Source organism: Larimichthys crocea, chromosome X (assembly GCF_000972845.2).
Source record: "Larimichthys crocea isolate SSNF chromosome X, L_crocea_2.0, whole genome shotgun sequence".
NCBI classification, from domain to species: domain Eukaryota; kingdom Metazoa; phylum Chordata; class Actinopteri; family Sciaenidae; genus Larimichthys; species Larimichthys crocea.
This window is the reverse complement of record NC_040020.1, coordinates 14,337,851-14,352,831: the sequence shown is the minus strand read 5'-3', so window position 1 is coordinate 14,352,831 and position 14,981 is coordinate 14,337,851. Positions and strand designations below refer to the sequence as shown.

The following is a 14,981-nucleotide window of genomic DNA, read 5'->3' as shown; positions in this document are numbered from 1 at the left end:
TTGATATTTGATTAGGGGGAAGTCGTCGGCGGTGACGCTGGGTGGAGGAAGGCGTTGCTCGTCGCTCTCGCTGGGAACTGACTAGAGGAACGGAAAATGGCGGATCTCGAAGACGTTACCCTGGACGGGAGACCGCTCCAGTCCCTCCGAGTAGCAGATTTAAAAGCTGCTCTTGAGGAGAGAGGACTCCCGAAAAGCGGACAGAAGAATGCTCTCATTAAAAGACTCAAGGGGGTGAGTTCTGCCGCGGAAAACCGCGCAACGGGTTGCTGCGAGCTAACGTTAACGATGAGACGGGCTGATGCTCTCTCGAGGGCCGACAGCCGAGTATCGTTACAGGCGAGCGGCGTAGTAGAGTTGTCGATGTTAACGACCGCCAATCTGCTCGAAATGCGTACATCTGCACCACACCGTGACTGAGCAGCGTTTTCACCGTGCAGGAATACACCGACTGTAACGAGGCCGGGAGTTGAATTAAACTTAGTGGCTGATCTCAAAGTGTTTGTCGGGGTGATGTTGTCCTGTTAGCTCCCCTGGCTAACGCTGGGACTTGAGCGGTGGCCTGGCTTGTTGCTGTGTGTGTTGCCATTGAGCAATGTCCCGAGCACTGTTGAGTTTATACGGGAGCTTAACGTTACACCGTTTATTTACTAAGTCTCCAACTTTTATTAGCCGACTCCGAAGGTTTATTTAACGTTATTGCGATGTATTTGAGCGGGCTAATTCCGTCGTGTTCCGCCAAATTTAACTTGTTTTTTTTTTTAAATGTACCACAGGCCGTTCAGCTGCCATGTATCCCGTGTTAGCTTGTTTGTTTACATTGCGGCAGGTATTCAGTCTTCTCTACCCCGACATGGAAGCCGGGGCATTTTTCTTCTTTTGCCCCGGTTGGTCCGGTTTATTACCGTCTGTCCGCTGAATTGCGCCGTGAAAGCAGCAAGCGGTGTTTACATTTCCATTCCCATGTCAAGCGTTTATTAGCACGGCGTAGCGTCGTGTCACGCTTCTCTTGCATTTGAAATGTGGCCACTGTGTTATATCAAGTTATAGCACATGATAAAACTTGTTTTGTCTGTTACCAGTTTAGACACCCCCCTCTGAAATACGGATTGGACACATTTGAAGCCCACTGGCAATAAAAGCAAACCACAGACCTCAAATTGTTACTTATCACGTGTTTTACTGCTTATCACCGCTCAGTATAATGGAGATTACACCATTGTTGACAGTTACACAAGTGTTTCTTGTGGCTTTGTGTGTCGTGCACAATGAAAATTTATAAGCAGCAGAGTGTGAGTGATGCTGCATGCGGACTCATGGACAGAGATAGTTGAAAAGTGTTTAATAAAAAAAAAATAAAGAAAACACATTTCAGACAAAGTTCAGTCCAGCCGCTTTTGCAACTCGACACACATAACTCTTAGTCTGGTCTGCTTTCTATCTGCATGTTGTCTGTCTCCTGTTTGTCTTCACTAGTTTCTGGTTGCTCTTGATGCTGAAGGATCTGTGTTGACATGCAAAGGCACACAGTTTGCAACAGAGTCGAAATACTGGTGGTACACCACACAGAAACTAGGTTGTCATAAATGACCTGTTTACATTCAGAGGCAACAATACCAACTCTAACCAGTCTAGAAAAAATACAGCCTCATATGTATGTTACATAAATAAAGTCTCTTCTTGATACCAGGCTCTCATGTTGGAGAATCTGCAGAGGACCTCCACCGCTCACATTGGACTGCAGCCAAACTCCCAGGTAAGTGTCTAAACGAAGCTTTAATTTAATGACCGAAGCCTCTTCACGTGTAACGCCACGATAAGTATAAATGACATAATGTGCATTAGCATGATCCCCGTAAATGTCTGCAGAAAGTGCGCGCAAGTGGCCTTGAAGTTTTGCATTATGTTTTTAATGGTTTCTCTTAGATTGGTGAGGAAATGAGCCAGAACAGCTTCATCAAGCAGTATCTGGCTAAACAACAGGAGCTCCTGAGGCAGCGTCTGGAGAGAGAGGCTCGCGAAGCATATGAAACAAATGGTAAGAGTTGTTTGAATCCTTTGCTGCAACCATGTAAGTTACTGTGCACGTCTCGGGTTGTTTTGCAATACATGGGTGTGGTATTATTCATTTGTCTTTTGTGAACAGATCAAGAGGACCACACAGAAGTCAATAACAGTACCTCATGTCCTCCTCAAGCCCAGGTCAGACATCACTCTCTTTTCTTACATATCAGTTTTTTGTTGTTTTTTTTTTGGCTGGAGAGCCTCTGCTCTAAATGATTTTGCACATTTGAGTACTTTCTGTGCCAGATCATTTACATTGAAGAAAACTGGCATAGTGTTATGACAAAATGACTCTCACCTCTTCTTCTGTCCTCATCAGGATGTCACACCAGCATTGGCTGAGCAGCACAAGCCACCTGGCCCGTCTGGTGGAGAGGGATTGTTTGGTGCAGTAAACGAGGGTGATGCCAACCGAAACCAGGAGGCTGACGTGTCCGGTCCTCCTGCTTCAGGCTCTGTGGCCATGCGCATTCCTGGTGGTGAGCAGCGGCCAGAGAGGGGTTCTGCATCCAATGAAGCCGCAGCTGACAGCGACGATGAGGATAGTGAGGATGGTGAGGAGGATGGCGACGATGACGACTGGGACAGCGGTGCTCGGAGGAGAAGCCTGAGAGAGCCGGCCAGAGTGCCCTCAACCAGAGAGAGGTCTGGAGCATCCTGTCAACCCCAGCAGCAACACATGCCTTCCCTTTTGTCCCCTCAGCTCCGCCAGCCAACGCCTCCCCCCTCTCCACCTCCAGAGTTATCCTTCCCCTTGCCTGACACTCCTAAACAGAGCCCCCCTAGTCCAGATGTAGCCCCAGCTAGGCGCTCACCTAGTACCTCCAGCTCTGGTTCCTCCACCAGCGGCAGCCGCAGTAGCAGCCCAGAGCCACAGAGGAGTGGACATGCCGAGCGCAAGCCCGGTCCACTGACGCTTCTGGCACGCAAGATGGCGTCAGAAGGTGCTTTCTCAGGAGCAGGCTGGCACGGTGGCGATGGGGAAGTCGAAAGGCAGGACAGCAGCTCTCCCTTGGCTACATCATTTCCTGGCAGAGGGCCTCCAGAGGGTCTGGTATCGGCTATCACTCACACAGCCAACACTGCAGGCCATGTGCCGTTTCCCATGATTCCAGGCACCAACCAGGGTGTCACCGGAGCACAATCGCCCTATATTCAAGTACCTGTGAGTGTGCTCAAGGCCACTGCAACAGAAGAGAGGGATAGGAAGAGGGAAAATGAGATAGAAAGAGAAAAGGCCCTAGAGCTGGAAAGGCAAGAGAGGCAGAGAAAACTTGAGGAAGAGCGGGAAAGGGCTCTTGCACTGGAGCGAGAGGAAAGAGAGAGAGCTCTGGAGAAAGAGAGAATCGAACAACAGCAGGCCTTAGAAAGGGAAGAACGAGAGAAGGCATTGCAGAGGGAGCGGGAACTTGCTCTAGAACGAGAGAGGCAGGAGAGGGAACTGGCTTTGGCTAAAGAGAGGGAAGAACAAGAGCAAGCCTTAGCACGAGAAAGAGCCCTGGAGCTCGAGAGGCAGAGGGAGCTCGAGAGGCAGAGGGCCCTGGAAGAAGAACGTCTGCAGAGAGAAAAGGAGGAGAGGGAGAAGCGAGAGAGAGAAGAAATGGAGAAAGTGATGGAGTTAGAAAGAATGAGGGCTTTGGAGCAGGAAAGGAAAGAGAGAGAAAGGGCTCTTGAGCAAGAGAGGTTAGAGAGGGAAAGAGTTCTGGAGGCTGAGAGAAAGGAGAAGGAGAGGATTGAGAGAGAAAAGGCTTTAGAGCAGGAAAGGTTGGAAAGGGAAAGGTTAGAGCGGGAGAAAGCCTTGGAGATAGAGAGACTAGCAATGGAGAGAGCTATGGAGCAACAGAGACTAGAAATGGAGAGAGTTCTGGAGCAAGACAGACTAGAAAGGGAGAGGGCTCTGGAGCAAGAGAGACTAGAAAGGGAGAGAGCTCTGGAGCAAGAGAGACTAGAGAGAGAGAAAGCCATCGAGCTGGAGAGAATGGAAAGAGAGAAGGCCTTGGAGCGAGAGAGAATAGAAAGAGAAAAAGCTCAAGAACAAGAGAGGTTAGAGCTCGAGAGGAAGGAAAGGGAGAGAATTGAGAGAGAGAAAGCACTGGAGCAAGAGAGGATAGAGAGGGAAAAAGCCCTGGAACGAGAGAGGGAGGAAAAAGAGAAAGCAGAGAGAGAAGCAGCTCTGGAACAGGAGAGGATGGTGAAGGAAAAGGCTGAGAAGGAGAAGAAAGAGAGACTGGAGAAGGAGAAGAAAGAGAGACTGGAGAGGGAGAAAGCTCTAGAGCAGGAAAAACTTGAAAGGGAGCGAGCCTTGGAGAAGGAGAAAGAGAAAGAGAGGGCTCTTGAGCAAGAAAGGTTAGAAAAGGAGAAAGCCATGCAGAAAGAGAAGGAGGAGCAGGAGAGGGCCCTGGAACAGGAGAAAGAGAGGGCTAGGATGGCTGAAAAGGAGAGGGAGAGTCACCTCCCTCCATCCAAACGTGGCCGTGAGATTGGTCTCACCCCCATGCCCACTCCTCCCCCCCTCTCCACAGGGCCAGGTAGAAAGTCATCGACAGATGCAGGAGAGCAGGAAGATGAAGACGTCCATGCTCCAATGTCCCGGAGTGAAGCAGCAGAATCCGGTGCACCCGTTTCACCAACACCTCTGTCGCCTCTGTCTCCATTCAAGAAGTTCCGGTTCTTAAGGGACTCCCAAATTCAATCATCCTCGACCTCCATGGTTATCAAGCGGCCCCGGAACTTCTCTGATACCCCCCAGCCTCGGGCCTCACCTGTATCCCCCCCCACTGGTGTTGGGGAACGACAGCAGGAAGGACACCAGCCCTCCTCTAAACAGGAAGATCCACAGATGCAGACAAAACAGGAGGTTGTCGCAGGGACTGAGGCCACTGTTAGCGCCACGCTGCTCCAGAGTCCCAAAAAAGATAGGGCTACAAGCCTTGCATCGGAGGACAAAGAAAAAGCAGGTTCAGTGAAGACGGAACAGGCTGCCAAGGAGTCTGCCAAAAAACCAAAAGAAGTGGATGAAAGCAAGCGTCCTTCAAGCCCAGATGCTGCACAGCGACGGGGAAGAGATATAAAGAAGGAAGAAAAACAAGCAAGACAAAGATCATCGTCTAATGAGTCCTCTTCCTCAGAATCGGACTCCGGGTCCTCATCATCTCGGTCCTCTGGCTCGTCCTCGTCTTCTCAAGAGAAAACCTGCTCCAGTTCAAGAGGTAGAAGGGTAAGTGGTCTAAAATAACCTTCTCTCGGGCACAGCACACGGCATTATTGCAGCAGGTGCCAGATACAGATACAAAGAGGCATGCTCTCACTTGCCTTTCACTGAATCTATAGTTTCAGGTATGTTTAGCACTCAGCAGAGCAGCATTGGTTGGACAGGGAGGGGGTTTTGGACAATGCCTCTATGATGAAAAGATTTCATCATACAGGCCGATCATTGCTTAGTGCTACCTGACATTTCAGCACCTTTTTTTTTTAAGAAGCACAGATGCAGTGGTTAGATGAAGAGGTGCACACATAGCTAAGCTATGTTTATAATGCATGTATTTCTGTAGGGATACAGTGAAATGTCATGGCTTTGCAATTGTAAAGGCTCAGGGGCTCATTCCTACTTATTACATGTATAACATAAGTCAGATGTGATGTCTATGTATGTTCAAGACACCCAAATTAAAGGTTTTTTTCCCAGCGTATAAGATGTTCGTCTCTTTCTTTAGGAAGGGAAACCTGATCGAGATTCCTCACCACAGCACAGGGTGACATCAGAGGCTCAGGAAACTCCAAAAGCCTCCCCTTGCAAAAAAGAAACATCTGCAGAGAAAAGTAACACAACTGCTGATGGAGACAGTCACCCCAAGGTCAGTTTCTCAGGTGGTTAACACGCCACCAGATTTTATTTGAACATCTGTGATGTTTACATCTCAATTCCTAAGAAATTGATTTTTAGATAAATCTCCTGATCGTTTTTTTTTCTTGTTTTTACTTTTTCTTTAACTACTTAAACAAACGACGCAACTTCTGCATCTAATTCTTTTTCTTGCCCTTTTAAATCTCCAGAAGCTGTTCACTGAAGCACCAACCAGAGAGGAGACGCAAAGGAAGAGAAAGGACAGCGAGGGAGAGAAGGAAAAGGACAAACAAAGGTCTGCAAACATCCTATACGTTGTCTGTGTTAGATTTACACACAGGTGAATGAGCAACAAGCTCTGTTAGCTCTATTTAGTGTATAGTCAATATAGACAGCAGTGCATTCTTTAATTGTAATTAATAATAATATTGAATATTAAAAATGGCCCTGAAATAAACGTTGCTGATAAACAATGACATTGCAGGACCTACTTCTGCATCTACTATTCAAGTTGCAGCATCCGAGTATTTGTGCAACTCACTGTTACAATGTTACAATACAACACTGTGCACAGAGGAAACACATGAATTCAGTGAAATAACCTAAATCTTATCAGGTGGAAGCAGAAATGAAATTCCTTCATGGGCTGAGGAACAGTTATGAGTACACTTCTTTGACTGTACTCCTTTATCAGTAGTTCATGGAAACACATGACTGAGATGGTCTTTGTTTCTTCCAAAAGTGCACAGAATAATATTTAATAATCACTTTGACAAGAGGTTAATGTAGCCTTACATGAAGTCCACTGGGGAATATATATACAGTATGCAATATACCCTAGGTGCAGAGGCGACTTACACAGGATCAGCTCCACATTGCCACTCTATGAAGTTATTGGATTCATTTCACAACAGGACTGTGATTTATGGCTGCATGGCTTCTCTCTAATAGTCAGCAGACCTTGAACCCACTGAACATCTCTGGTAATATTGTTTAACAAAATCATAACTTGATCGTGGATTGTCAGTTTTGGACGCCATGGCCTTGATCTTTTTTTCCCCCCCACAAAAAGCGCTGTGCAGCGTGAAACATGAAGGTGATGCTGTGGGCTGTCAGATGTTGTAAGCTCACTTGCTATCAGATCATATACTCGCACTTTATTAGAGTCTGTTATTCCGTATGGTTGTACATGTGAACACAACCCAGTGGCGATAAAAACGGGGTCAAAAGAGATGCAGGGGAGTGAATTTCCCATCAGGCGATTGAAGAGACTGCCTTGATGCCGGTGTGGCTGAGAAGATGCGGGTCCTTTTTTTTTAATACGCGATCTTTTTTTTTTTTTTTTTTTTTTTGCTTCATTCGTTGCAACATGGCTGTGCTCCGTCGATGGCTTTAGCTGCCGGAGCCGGCCTATGGTTTCCCCATACAGCGGCTCCGCTACACAGCCAGGCGAGGGTTTGTCGGTCGCAGCTTTTGGTTGACCGCCGGTGCGGACATGAGCGCGTTCACAGAGGAGCAGTCTCTGGTGAGAGGAAGGTAGGAGGGAGGGAGGGAGAGAGGGAGAGGTCTCGTTGCGACGCAGTTGTTTTAGCAGCAGTCGCCGCCTTGTATGCTGCGTTGTGTCCGGCCACAGTGTGTCTCTTTCGCTGTGAAGTCCACCCCCTCAAAGTAAGTCGGAGTGAGTGGACGTGTTCGCGTGTGCGCGCATGGGGGGATGACATGAGAACGTGAGGCGCGCGCTCATGTGGCAGGTATTGTGTGGCTGTGGGTGTAGCGTGCTTAGGTCCAGTCTGGACCTGGTCTGGACCTGGACCCGGCACGTCTGAAGGAGGACTGCGGTGCCTCTGCGTTCCTCCACTCGGCTCAGTTCTCTGACCCCACGCTGAGTAATTAAGAGCAGCCTATTTATGCAGTGACAGAGCGACTGTGGTCAGCACTGTGATGCATTTAAGGCGCAGTTTTTTTTTTTTAGCATCATCTGGCAGATGTTGTCAGTGGAGTAGTTTCAACTACTGATATATCTGAATACGTCTTTAATGATGCCTCGTGGTTCTGTTAAAAGGAGATTAATATTTATGTTCAGGACTCCTTGATTTATCCCATAAATGATAATGTAGTTAGGAAAACGGTGAAATGGGAGTGCTTTTGCATGTTTGGCCCATTTTAACTACAAATTATATGTGCTTCATGGAGTTGCTGATACATTATGATTTGATTTTAAATTACACACCCATATTTGTAGGGGACTTTGCATTGATGTTCTTATATTTTTAATTATTCATAAATCTAACATACCTTTTATTTTAAGCGGTATTGAACTTCCATATTGTCTTTCAGTGCTTTTATTAAACTTGATTGCATTTGTTAAGTCTTTATTAAGTTTTTGTTATCTGAGTTTGATTACATTTTTCCCTCTATCCTAACAGTCTCCTCATCTGTTCCCTCTTCTTTTGCTGATGTGTTTTTCACACTATGCAGGCAGGTGAAGGAGATTGCCATGGCAGAGCCAGAGAAGCTTCCAGACACTAGTGAGGAGGTAAGGCCCCCGAAGAACCATGAATCATCTTGGTCCTCAAAGCTGTTGGTAGCTGAGGGCTTAGATGGACCAACCCATTTGAGCTTTTATAGATGACTCTCTGTGATTTGCACATAGTTTTTATTAACGTATATGCATTACAGTATAGGGTATCTGATTATGTGTCAGTGTAATGTTATTGAATCTCTTTTCTTTACATTTAAAGCTTCCACTAGATGAGCCCTTTTCACAAGTGGTAGAATGTGTGTAGGAAGTTGCATTTTTTAATTTGGCTGTTTGTAAAACCTTTGTTGGTACTGTCATAAGCAGAAACAGCAAGGGCATTTTCTTACTGTGGCTGATGTTTAAACCCCAAATGATTGCTTTGTTATAAAGGTGCTCATGCCTCTTCCATTGCCCCTTTTGGTACCTGCATACTACCTCTGCCACTACTACTACTACTACTTCTACTACTACTACTGCTACTGCTGCACCTGTTCCACTGTCCCCAAGAATCCAGAGTTGACCACAGATAAGCCTCCAAGGCTGCACTGCAGAGGGACACCCCTGGCAATAAAGGCTGCCTGATTTTCACGGATGTGGCTTTCAAGAGCTATTGATTGGACCAGAAGATTCAAAGAAGGGGTTGGCCAGTCATTGTGGCCCACCTCTCTTAGCTTTTTAACCACTGATCTTGTCTCGTACCCTTAAATCAACATGGAGAAGAGACAAGAAAACGTGTGCTAACATCAAGTCAAGGCTGCTGTGAAACCCTCTCAACAACCTGAGTAGTTTTAAGATTGTTTCACCTTTTTTAACATTGACTTTTTTGACCCACTTGCAAAGAAATGTGGGAAATCATGGACACATCCTTTAACGCAGTTGGTGAACTGTAACATGGTTGACAAAGGACATTTTGGATTTTATTAAACTCTTTGGAATGGGATTCAGATTTCTTCAGCAAATACCCTTATTGGATATTAAATGAGTTTTCAAAGAAGCCAAAGCTTTTATCTGGACTCAATGGGCTCGGCAGGTTTTATGTGAACTGAAGAAGACTTTGTGACTCTGTATGAACTTACTGCGCCTCAAACCCAACTGAACATAAAACATTTTTAAAAATCCTGGATTTGTCTGACTGTTGAAGACATTCATCTGGTCTGCAACTCATTGGACTCATTGTTTCTTTCAATTGTTACAAGAGCCTGCCACGTTTTTTTTAAAAGGACTAATGCCAAAGCACCTGAGGATGACTGCTTTGGCTAAAAGCATTTCAAAGCCCCTACCCACCCCAATGAACTATTGAATCCATCCTGCCAGCCAACCAGCTTTCAGATTTCCATCCAAACATCTCAGCCACCTTTGATTGGACCCTTGTTGCCTAGATACAGTACATGCAGTCGTGATTGGGCCATATCCAAACCAGTAAGGATCAGGTGTCAGTGGTACCAGGGAATAAGTAGATGTTTACTCAATGTTATATTTCATACAGTTATTTTGAACATGCTTAGTTCCAGTCATAGTCTTTTCTGGGAGAAGCAGCAATTTATTTTTATGTTTATCATATTTGTGGCTACTGCAGTTTAATTAAACATCAGTTTAATAACCTTTCTATGTTTAACTGATTGGCGTTCGTGTGTCTGTTCACACACAAAGCTTTAAAATAATTTTAAAAGTTTAGAGCTGGAATTTAAACTGCAGTGTTTCCACCAGATCCTTGTTTGTATGATAGAGACTGCAACTACGCTTTACTCATCAAAAACAAGTTATGTTAAATAATCTATAGTTGTAAATGACTGTGAATGGTATACACTTAACTACCTCTATAGTACACAAATGGTGCCATTCAGTAGATTTGACTTTTCACAGCAGTTTCTATCATTCACTCTCTCAGTCCCTACTTGTCTCCTTTCTTGTTATTGTTCCACCTTTCCTTAAACCTGTCCTTGAGCATTTGTCTCCACCCATGATGTCTTTTTCTCACCTCTCCCATGTATGTTGGGTTGTTTTTTTTTTCTCCTTGTGTTTCAGACACCGAAGGCCTTCTCAGCTCGCAAGATCTCTCTTAGCAGTGAGTACATCCTCCTGACTTACTCTGTGCTTTACCACCATTTCAAATTCATTATTTGTGTTAGTTTTGTGCCTTTCCCATCGTTATGTTACCCTTGATGGATGATGGATGGCATTATAAGTGTAAGGTTTGGGAACTGGACATAAATCTTAACTGTGGATTCCATGGTCATAATCGTCTAGATTTCAAAAATGCTCAGTGAGGTTTTTCTTTTTTTGTCTTACTAGGCAGTAAATCATCCCCGGGCACTGGCAGTGCCGAGGGTGAGCAGGAGTCTGGGACCGCGGCAGGTCGCAAGAGGAGGTGGGGCTCCAGCACAGCTGTCACTGCTAAGAAACCTTCCATCAGCATCACCACAGATTCACTCAAGGTACTTGCGCCATAGAAAAACTGATTTGCATTCTGTAGTAGATTCTAGTAATGCTCTTGTGGGTACATGGATGTATTGTACTGTCTCTGTGTTCTGTGCTGACTATAGTAGGTCCATTCGTCTTGTGCATAATCTGTGCTCTTCCCTAGTCTCTCATCCCAGACATTCGGCCGTGTCTCGGCCAGGAGGCAGTAGTGGACCTGCACCCGGAGGAAGCTGTCCTTTCTGGGGCTGAGGATGAAGAGAGGGAGCGCTCGGACCAGGACCTTCAGATCCGACGCACTGTCACCCAGGTTGGTCTACAGCTCTTAACTGTTTTACACAATTGTCTTTACTATGAATAAAACATGCTGCTAATGAAAGTCTGAGGTTATATGAATCTCATAATCAAGAAGTGTTTGATGGCTTCCTTCTATGCAGGTGGTGCACTCAGAAAGCCAGGAGAACGGACAGAAGGAGGCAAAGAGGAGCAGACACGAGGAGTTAGAGGAGGATGATCTGCAGGCAGACGGAGAGAGAGCAAGGGAGCATGAAGAGAAGATGGAGACCTCATTTCCTGGAGCCATGGAAACTCAGTCTCCATTAGATACCAGCCATGATGTAGAAATCAACACTGGTAATGGTCTTCATCTGGTGCCGAATTTGTCAAAAATCATTCCGGAAATTCCATTTAGAAACTGTTTAACTTTAAGCTTTAAGTTTTTTTAAACACACAACAATAAACTACACATAATCTACATACAGTAGTTAGTTGCATTTAAATTGTGTCAGTGTAGTAATGGAAATGTCATACTAAGTGTTCCTCCCCTCTTGTGTATATCTCAGTGACCCCCAGCGACACCCTCATTCGTCGCTCCATCAGCCAGCAGAAAACAGGAGTTTCCATCACGATCGATGACCCTGTCCGCACAGCCCGGCAACCATCCCCACCTCGAGGCAAAGTCTCCAGCATCGTTCACATCAGCAACCTGGTGAGTTTTAATTGCCATTACAAGGTCTACTTTATTATTAATATGTATTAATATGTATATAACAATCTCAAACAAGTGGTTTAACTGATGGTAGTGTTCAGCATTTGTGGAACTGTTCCCTTTCATTGCAGGCGTATGCCTATAAACTGACCCAGCCTCTTGCTGTGGCTCAATATACGCGTTTTTCATAATCCATAATGCGACTGGCAGGCTCGTCGTACTGAAGGAGCTAATTAGAACTAGAAGAAACAAGCACTAACAAAAAGATTGCTTTTTTTATCTTTTTATTATTTGGTCCAAAATCAACCACTAATCACCATATGCATAAAAGATCCACAACAGTTGGACATATTCTGTTTAATATGATGAACATTACTAGTGTAGCTTATTCTTCCCAGCAACATAAACCACTTTTGTCTGTCCAGCAAAGAGCTGCTCTCAGTCTGAGAATGCTGTTGATCCAGAGTAAACAACACCGCCTATGTTCGTTGAAATGAAGGCGTATGGCTCTTGTCTGTGTTTTTAATGCTTTTAGGATGACAGTGGGGTTTTGTGGCACACAGGTGAATTATGTAACGCTGTCTTGATGAGTACTCTGTGATATTTTGTGTAGGTGAGGCCGTTCACTCTGGGGCAGCTTAAGGAACTTCTCAGCAGAACCGGCACCCTGGTGGAAGAGGGCTTCTGGATCGACAAAATCAAGTCTCACTGCTATGTCACTGTGAGTTATTACAAGCATGTGTTTTCTGTTAGAGGACCGCACTTCTGATCCAGACTGCCTTTGGCCTGTGGAAGGTTCTTCTGTCTCATCCTCTTCTCTCTGTGTTTAGTACTGTAGCTCAGATGAGGCAGTTGCTACACGGGCAGCTCTTCATGGAGTGAAATGGCCACAGAGCAACCCTAAAGTCCTTAGTGTAGACTTCTGCCAGCAGGATGAGGTAAGACCATGTTATTATCAGTCTGTTTTTCTCTTACACCTACAGTGCTTAGCCATCTGTAGCCTAAGTGTATTCTCTGCTTTGTAGCTGGACTTCCACAAAGGCTTAGGTGCAGCCAACAAACCTGCTGGAGCAGAGGAACAGGTCGCTGGCTCCGGCCGCGGTCGAACATCGGGCCTGCCCTCTCTCCTGCCGGAGCGAGACCAGTGGGCCGAGCGCGAGCGCGAGATGGAGCGTCGGGAGAGGGCCAGAGCAGAGCGCGAGTGGGATCGCGACAAGGTCAGAGAGTTTGGGAAACCCGGAGAGGAGAAGGAGGGAGCCCCCCGGAGGTCGCGCTCCAGAGAGAGACGACGCAAGGAGAGGGGAAAGAGCAAGGAGAAGAAGACTGAGAAGAAAGGTAAGACATGACACATGAGGTGTATGTATCAAAGTAATGTATCAGTTTGATTTGATTGATATCTTTCTGCAAAAATATGATAAGTGATAAGAAATTAAATGTCTTTGGTAAAAAAAAAAAAAAGTGATTAATTGAGCTAGAATGGCAGAATATTTAATGAAATTGGCTGCAAGCCTAATATTGTGTATTTCTTTTGGCAGAGAAAGCAGCTGAGGATCCTCCTGCAAAGCTTCTCGATGATCTGTTCCGCAAAACTAAAGCAGCTCCTTGCATATACTGGCTTCCACTCACAGAGGAACAGGTAAGACACAAAACAGTTAACACTCATTGCTTGCTACTTTCACGTACATGGACATGGTGTCTAAGTTCATTCTCTTTGTTTCAGTTTGTCCAGCGGGAAGCTGCCAGAGCAGAGCGGACAAAGGAGCGCGAGAAACGGAGGAAGGAGCAAGAAGAGGAAGAGGAGAAAAAAAGGGAAGAGGAGCGTAAGGAGAGGATGAAGGCTGCAAGTGGTGCAACTGGAGAGCGGAGTGAGGGTGAGAAAGACAAGGACAGAGACAGAGAGAGGGAAAGAGACAGAGACCGAGGTAGAGACAGAGACAGGGAGAGGGAGAGGGAGAGAGAGAACGACAAACGCAGGGATGGCTACCGTAGGCCAGGGGGCAGCGGGGCAGGCGGGGGCAGACGCTCGCGCAGCCGCAGCGACCCGCGAGAAAGGCGGCGTTAATGGCCAATCAACTGATGGAACTGTCCTAGAGACCACCCTCTTCCATTTGCCTTTCACTACATGTACTTTGTTACAACTAAGACCCAACAGAGGACCAACTGATGTCGTCACCATCAAATTGTCACCTTTTTTAAAGCACATCTACGCCTACACACAGTCATGCTTAAAGGGGACCATGATTTTTTTTTTTTGCAGTGTTGTTTCCCAGAGTGCTGTACGTCTCGCTCCTGTTGAGGCTTGATATATCTTCTTTACGTTTGCCTCTCTTTTATTCTTTGTTTATTTTTTAAATTTTATTTTATTTTTGTCTTGACGGCATAGCAGTATGGCACGCTGGGTAATTTTAATAATTTCCCCCACTATTCCCCATTTGTCGCAAAGTGTAGGTGCCAATTATGATTTGCTATCAATTGTCGTCGCCTCAGTGTTTTAACAGCTCTGCAGTTTGGACGAGGAATCCTTTTGTTGCTGCATGTAGTCCAAGGCTGTCCTTGCCGGTCCTGCCTAAAAAGAAGACTCAGCCTTCTGTGCAGAGGCTCGCATAAATCTAAAAATATTGGAAAAGGTGTGTTTGGCATTTTGTACAGACATATAAGATAACTCAAAATTTAGTCTTTAAATGAGGCAGCTCTGGGGAATTTTTGGACAGGTGTGGAATAACTACTAAGGCAATGCAGTGTTCCTCTCTCCCTCGATTTAGTTAAGAGATGAGATGATTCTCTGGGGGGGGGAGAATCTGTCTGTCACACCTGACGCAAGTTATGATTTTGTCCTCATCATTGATTCTCTTCCTCCTTCCTCCTCTTCCTCCGGTCTCTCTTGCCCTGTAGTATCAGTACAGGCTCAAGAAGGGAGGTTGCATTATGAGTTTTCTCACCAATGGTTTTAATATTGTTTTTTAATCATTATTTTATCATTTTAGTACCAAGCTTTGTTTGTTTTTTAATTTCTTCTTTGAGTACGCCTATCAGTGGTGAATGTACAAATAATAAAAATTGAAATTTGACATTTTTGTGACGTTTATTTTTTGTTCTCCCTACTCATGAGGTTTATAGGGTAATCTTTGCGTTCCTCCTCCGGATGG

The 14,981-nt window shown here is 45.5% G+C and overlaps 1 protein-coding gene across 1 annotated transcript; it reads left to right on the top strand.

The window, feature by feature from the left end:
* The first annotated feature begins 21 nt into the window (after window positions 1-21).
* Window positions 22-14,900, top strand: acin1a (apoptotic chromatin condensation inducer 1a). Its single transcript, XM_019257244.2, has 18 exons — window positions 22-234; window positions 1,691-1,756; window positions 1,927-2,038; window positions 2,147-2,202; window positions 2,384-5,281; window positions 5,778-5,918; window positions 6,118-6,203; window positions 8,387-8,444; window positions 10,455-10,494; window positions 10,722-10,864; window positions 11,014-11,157; window positions 11,285-11,480; window positions 11,690-11,835; window positions 12,449-12,556; window positions 12,666-12,773; window positions 12,861-13,170; window positions 13,371-13,471; window positions 13,556-14,900. Exons 1-18 carry the CDS (start codon window positions 97-99, stop codon window positions 13,895-13,897), a joined length of 5,193 nt encoding a protein of 1,730 aa, XP_019112789.2. The 5' UTR covers window positions 22-96; the 3' UTR covers window positions 13,898-14,900.
* Window positions 14,901-14,981: the final 81 nt, after the last annotated feature.

Bases quoted from the DNA above. Each gene is read 5' to 3' on its own strand.
- acin1a (XM_019257244.2), top strand. From the start codon at position 97: ATGGCGGATCTCGAAGACGTTACCCTGGACGGGAGACCGCTCCAGTCC. The intron at 1,757-1,926 runs GTAAGTGTCTAA...GGTTTCTCTTAG, and splicing joins GACTGCAGCCAAACTCCCAG to ATTGGTGAGGAAATGAGCCA. The intron at 11,481-11,689 runs GTAATGGTCTTC...TGTATATCTCAG, and splicing joins TGATGTAGAAATCAACACTG to TGACCCCCAGCGACACCCTC.